This window comes from Xenopus laevis, chromosome 5S (assembly GCF_017654675.1).
Source record: "Xenopus laevis strain J_2021 chromosome 5S, Xenopus_laevis_v10.1, whole genome shotgun sequence".
In the NCBI taxonomy this organism is placed as follows: domain Eukaryota; kingdom Metazoa; phylum Chordata; class Amphibia; order Anura; family Pipidae; genus Xenopus; species Xenopus laevis.
Window position 1 is genome coordinate 12,085,001 of NC_054380.1, and position 6,267 is coordinate 12,091,267.

The 6,267-nt window shown below is 43.0% G+C and overlaps 1 protein-coding gene across 2 annotated transcripts; it reads right to left on the reverse strand.

The window, feature by feature from the left end:
- Positions 1-1,885: 1,885 nt before the first annotated feature.
- bix1.2.S (Brachyury-inducible homeobox 1, gene 2 S homeolog) lies at positions 1,886-4,755 on the reverse strand. Of its 2 annotated transcripts, none has more exons than XM_018264215.2 (3): positions 4,519-4,755; positions 3,976-4,202; positions 1,886-3,595 (listed from the first exon to the last, which is right to left on the reverse strand). In XM_018264215.2, the coding sequence occupies exons 1-3, from the start codon at positions 4,670-4,672 to the stop codon at positions 2,780-2,782; spliced, it is 1,197 nt and encodes a 398-aa protein (XP_018119704.1). In that variant the 5' UTR covers positions 4,673-4,755; the 3' UTR covers positions 1,886-2,779.
- Between the last annotated feature and the right edge of the window lie 1,512 nt (positions 4,756-6,267).

Here is a 6,267-nt window from a genome sequence, read left to right on the forward strand (position 1 = left end):
TGTAAAATATGAGGATATTGTGCTTTTATATGGTCATGAAACTCCTCGGTAACTTATAATACCCTTATATTTTACAAGAGGAGGTACTTTATTCACTATATATATACATGAGTAACGATATAACTGTGACATAGGAAAGTGTATGATGACAGTGCAGGTGGAGACACCTCAGAAATGAGTATTATACTGCTGTCAGGGCAAAAACAGCATTAGGCAGGAACCAATCCGGAACGTCCAACAAAAGTAGAATCCAAGAGCCAAAAATGTAATATATAAATATGATACTTTATTTTACATTACATCTAAAATAATGATGCCTGACGCGTTTCGTGTCACGCAGGGACACTTAATCATATAGGCTCTATGATTAAGTGTCCCTGCGTGACACTAATTTTTATATTCAATTTTTGTCTCTTGGATTCTACTTTTGTTGGACGTTCCGGATTGGTTCCTGCCTAATGCTGTTTTTGTCGTGAATTACTCCCCTAAACTGAAGGTCTGGGGCATGAGCACCCGGGCCCAACTTGTAAAGCTGTAAGTTTATCCCAATGATTCGATAGATTTATGCTTTTTCATGATAATTTGGTTTATTGTGTCAGGGCCAGCAACCCTGCTCCACAACTGCCCCCTGAGAGTGAACGTGTGATCACATATACATGCTCATGAGATGACAGTAGGGAGACGAAGGGGGCAGGAGAATCAGTGGTGGTGAGATGCCGGTACTGGAGGGGCACAAGGCCCTGGACTAGGGGAATGCAGGCAAGATGTGCCCAACCCCCCCTCCCCTCCAGCGTTGCCCACCAGGCAACTGCCTCTTCTGCCGACCCATAGTCCTGGCCCTGACTGCCATTTCCTTTATTTTGCCAGTTATTTAATTTTTACAATCTGAAACCAAGTAACACAGGAGAGAAATGGCAAATCAGGGGATTAGAAAAGGCAACATACAAGTTAATGGGACGGTGAAACAAAAAAATCTTCTTTGCCTATTGACAGAATATGTGATTATAAGCAAGTTTCCATTAAATTAATTTTATGCAATGATGGTTTTAAAGTTATGTGCTAATGAAATCCTAATCTGAATGTATCACTTTCTGGTTCTGACCCTTGGACAATGAAGTGTTCAAAGGGCCTGTAATGTGCAAGAGCAGCCCTCTGTCATAAGGAGGCAAGTGACTTTAGGCAACCGACCTGCAAATAGTCCCTATGAGCACATGGATCTGTAACAGCCAAATCACCCCCTTCATGGAAGAGGTAAGTGTCAGGTGGGTGAGGTTTGACTGCAGAATTCACAGCAATGAAAGAACAGACATTGGATTTGTGCAGGCTATGTGCAAACTTGGGGGCTGTTCCTGCTGAATTGTACTTAGTACAAGGGAATACCTATGCTGCCATAGTTTTATGGTCTCCCTGTACAGACTATGAGCAAATTCAGGGGACTGTTCCTGCTGAATTGTACTTAGTACAGGGGAATACGTATACTGCCATAGTTTTATGGTTTCTCTGTACAGACTATGAGCAAACTTAGGGGACTGTTCCTGCTGAATTGTGCTTAGTACAGGGGAATACCTATGCTGCCATAGTTTTATGGGATCTCTCTGTACAGACTATGAGCAAACTTAGGGGGCTGTTCCTGCTGAATTGTGCTTAGTACAGGGAATACCTATGCTGCCATAGTTTTATGGTATCTCTCTGTACAGACTATGAGCAAATTTAGGGGACTGTTCCTGCTGAATTGTGCTTAGTACAGAGGAATACCTATGCTGCCATAGTTTTATGGGATCTCTCTGTACAGACTATGAGCAAACTTAGGGGGCTGTTCCTACTGAATTGTGTTTAGTACAGGGGAATACCTATGCTGTCAAAGTTATGGTATCTCTCTGTACAGACAATGAGGGGGACTTTTCAGTTGTAACTCGTGTTATGTTTTATTAAGAGTCAGACCCAAAGGATTGGGAATTGCAGCTATATATACAAATAATCTTAAAACCATGCAAACTAGTTCAGGGAATTATATTTTTCTTTATCAGACAAATGAAACAGAATTTGGTAATGTATGATCACCCTCCAAAAACATACATGCAGATTAGTTGGCTTGTGATAAAACTAACCCTGCGGTGTGTGTGTGTGTGAATGAAGGAATCTTAGATTGCAAGCTCCACTGCGGCAGGGACTGATGGGCTGCAAAATATGTCGGTCCCACTTAATGAGGGGTAATAACAATAATTACTATAGTAGCAACAGACCCTTATCATTCTGCATATTAGTATTTAAATATAAGGTTAGACATTTCCATTGATGCTCTGTGGACCCAAAGACTAGCAATTTTCACTTGCAAACTGCTGAGCCGAACATCTGCAATGTACCCGTTGTTTCCTAAATCATATGTACCCCTTTAAATTGATTATTTTGGCATCTCCAGATAAATCCCCTCTAACAGTATGATACATACCCAATGTGCCACATGAGCCCAAAACCGACTTGAGAAAGAAAGTGTTTTTTTTAAAAAAAAATACTTTATTAGTGCAATTATAAGTGAACCTGGTCAGCATTATTTCTTAATTCTTAATAATATGCTGATATTAAACAGAAATATACATTTGCCAAAACGTGTCCGTTGCAATAATAGGAGATATAATATCACAAAATATAAAGAGCCAAGTGCCCAAGTGCCTTAGTATGTGAGTCCTCTACAAGCCTTGGCCACATACTGATCAACTCCAGTGCTACCCAGAATCCCACCTACTGAAGCCTCCATATCTGCTGTGTAGCCATTGAGTATTCAGAATAGAGTCTTGATAATATTCTCTTCCCAGTCTGACACTGACTCTGCATATGCGTCACTGATTCCTGAGTCTGAGGCAGGAGATCCCTGTCCATAGGGGCTACATTGTGCCCTGGGCAGTGCCCCCTGTGTAGAGTAGGCATCGGTACCCTCCTGGCTGCTCCAGCCTGTAGCATCTGTGATCTGTGGGATGATGGTGTTCATATCGGGGGTGATGGTCTTGTTAGGTGGAAAGTCCATCATAAGGTTGGAATGCATGGATACTTGGTTATGTCTTCCACATAGTTCTCCCTCAATCTCCTTGTTAGGGATCATACCATGGGTGCAGTGGCTTGTAATGAGCTCACTAGGCAGGTAACTGTGAGGGTAGATACTAGATGCTGTTAGATGCAATGGGAGTCTCTGGTTGGGGGCTGCCCATGAGGGGGACCATGAGGACAGGAAGTCCTGGGGCTGGTGGTAGTAATTCTGCTGTAAATTCATAATGGGTTGGACTTGATGCTGTGGAAACCCCACTGAATGCTGCTGAAACACCTTCCCTGAATTTGGAGCTGGTGCCGATGAATAAATCTTGTTCTGATTGGTTCCTTGCATGGAGACTTTTGGGTGGAAGCCATTGTGTAGAGTGGTCAATGGCTGGACCTGCTGCTGGTAGGACAACATCTGCTGTTGCTGTGCTATGGTGATTGTGCCATTGGCTGTGGGTGCTGAGTTGTACATCGGGGTGCTGTTATAGTAATATTCCACAGACCCCGGCTTGGTAGATCTGGATCCTTGGCGTCTGGCTTTTGACCTCCTGTTCTGGAACCAAACCTGAAATTTAAAGGGGCAAACAATGAGCTCAGGGCTGGGCAATAAATGGCAAACAATCTATAACAAACATGGTGTATTAACCTTCATGGACATCTACAGTGTCGGACTGGGACACCAGGGGCCCACCCAATCAACCTTTATTCTTCTAGTCTCTATTCTTTACATACTATAATATAGTATTCCATCTATTTAGTATCTTTGTTCTCAAAGAAATAGGAAATGGCCATGACATAGGCCAACTCTTTAGCAGCACAAAGGCCCCCTGACACCTGGGTCCACCGGGAGTTTTCCTGGTATCCTGGTGGGCCAGTCCGAAACTACACCGACATCTACAGTTTGTGGTTTTAACTGGACTGGACACATAAATCACAAGTACCTACCTGAATGCGAGACTCGGGCAAGCCCATTTGTCTGGCCAGTTCCTCCCGTTGGTGGATGTCTGGGTACATATTTGTTTGGAAGTTCTGCTCCAGTAGGGCCAGATCTGAGGGACTGTAGACAGTTCTCTTCCTGCGATTGGACATCAATGTGGGGGAAACTTTCTGCTGATTGGAGGCTTCCTTGTGCTGTTCTGTCTGATTGGCTCTAAGATCCCCAGCCTTCATGTCTGCTAATGGAATATAATAGTAATTAGTCATGTGAAATAAAGAATATTTAATTTTGTAATAATTATTTTAGTACAATAATTCTCAATTCATCTTCAATATTTGGTGACTTATTATATGCAGACTTATTACAGACTGGAAGTGAAGGCTAGCAGAAAAGTCCAGTACCAGACCAGTGGACTGATTTTAGCTGCTACAAATTGGACCTGATGGCTAGAAAATACATGTGAGTAGGGCACAGTCCTAGTGCTGCCATAAAAATAACATGACATACAGTGAACATATATGGAATCTATTAGTTGTGTAATAAAGACTTACCTTTAACATTAACTTGCTGTACTGGATTCTGTTGTACAGGAGGGAAACCCATTCCCATGAGGGAGTCCAGGGCAGACCTGGAGCTCATTAGATGGTCACTGGAGGAGAAGTAGGTGCTGTAGAGCTGCTCCATCCCTTGGGTATATCCAAGCATCCCAATGCCACAGCCACACTTCCAAATCTGCCTCTTCCCACAGTGATGTGTCCTCCTCTGGGCCTGAATGCTGAATGGGGACCTCCTTCTGGGGCTTTATAGGGGGCTGGAGATCTCAGACGGGGATTGGGGGAAACGTGTGAATATCTCCAGAAGGTGTGAAGATGAAGATGAAGGTCTAGGTGTCAGGTAGTGCAGTAGAAGTAGGCTGGAGGCTTCCTGCTGGGGCACAAGGATTAGGCAATACACATACTGTACAAACCCTATTCGCAACTCTCGTCTGTCCTGTCCAATGTATGTCATGAAGACTGATGATTTTCTGAAGAGATAAGTGAATAAAATATAATACAATATTCAGTATAAAAAAACAAAAAACTATAACATGAAACACAAGTATTTTGTATATCTTTTGTGTTTACTATATGTCGGCTTATGATCAATATATACCTTAGAGCACCCAGTCATTATATAGGTGCTTGTTTTGATGTGTGCACCTACTGGACTGATATAAACACGTGTGTGTGTTTGTTTGCTTGTATGTAAGTGATGTACAAGTTGCATTTGGGTCATTATGAAAGTAAGTGCTTTATCCTGCTTCATTGCAGCTCTATGTACCTTGTTTTGTGCCTCGGTCATAGTTGGAGCTGCAACAGGTGTGTCAGTGATAGGTGCAAAGTAATATAGTAACATAGAAAGTTACTTTGTTAGAAAAAACACACGTCAATCAAGTTCAATGATTTTTAACTCTATATATAACCTGCCTAACTGCCAGTTGATCCAGAGGAAGGCAAAAAACGCAAAGTGAAGTCTCTCCAATTTGCCTCAAAGGGGGAAAAAATTCCTTCCTGACTCCAAAATGTCAATCGGACCAGTCCCTGGATCAACTTGTACTATGAGCTATCTCCCATATCCCTGTATTCCCTCACTTGCTAAACACCATCCAACCCCTTCTTAAAGGTGAAGGAAAGTCATCTTGCACTTGGGGGTGCCAAATGTTAGGCACCCCCAATGATTGTATTTACTTACCTGAAACCCTAGGCCAGTGCTCCCATCAGCAGAAAACTTCACCAGCCTGGGGTTCTTCCAGCCACAAGAAGAAAGAAGAAGCCGGAAGAAGTTCTCACTGAAAGAACCCCAGGCCGGTAAAGTTTTCTGCTAATAGGAGCACTGGCCTGTGGTTCTTCCAGTGAGCACCATGAATCAATCCTCTTCCAGCTTCTTACTTCTTCTCATGGCTGCGGATGCACAGTAGAGCAAAATGCCAAACTTTAACTAAAAAGTCGTCTATTTCTTTCTACTGCGCATGCGTCTGCCCTGGGAAATTTGAAGAAAGAAGAAGTTGGAAGAGGATCGATCCGTTGTGCTCCCTGGAATAACCCCGGGCCGGTGCAGTTTTCTACTGATAGGAGCACCGGCCCGGGGTTTCAGGTAAGTAAATACATTCACTTGGGGGTGCCTAACATTTGGCACCCCCAAGTGCAAGATTACTTTCCTTCTCCTTTAAAGCTATCTAATGTATCAACCTGTACAACTGATTCAGGGAGAGAATTCCACATCTTCACAGCTCTCACTGTAACAAACCCCTTCCCAATATT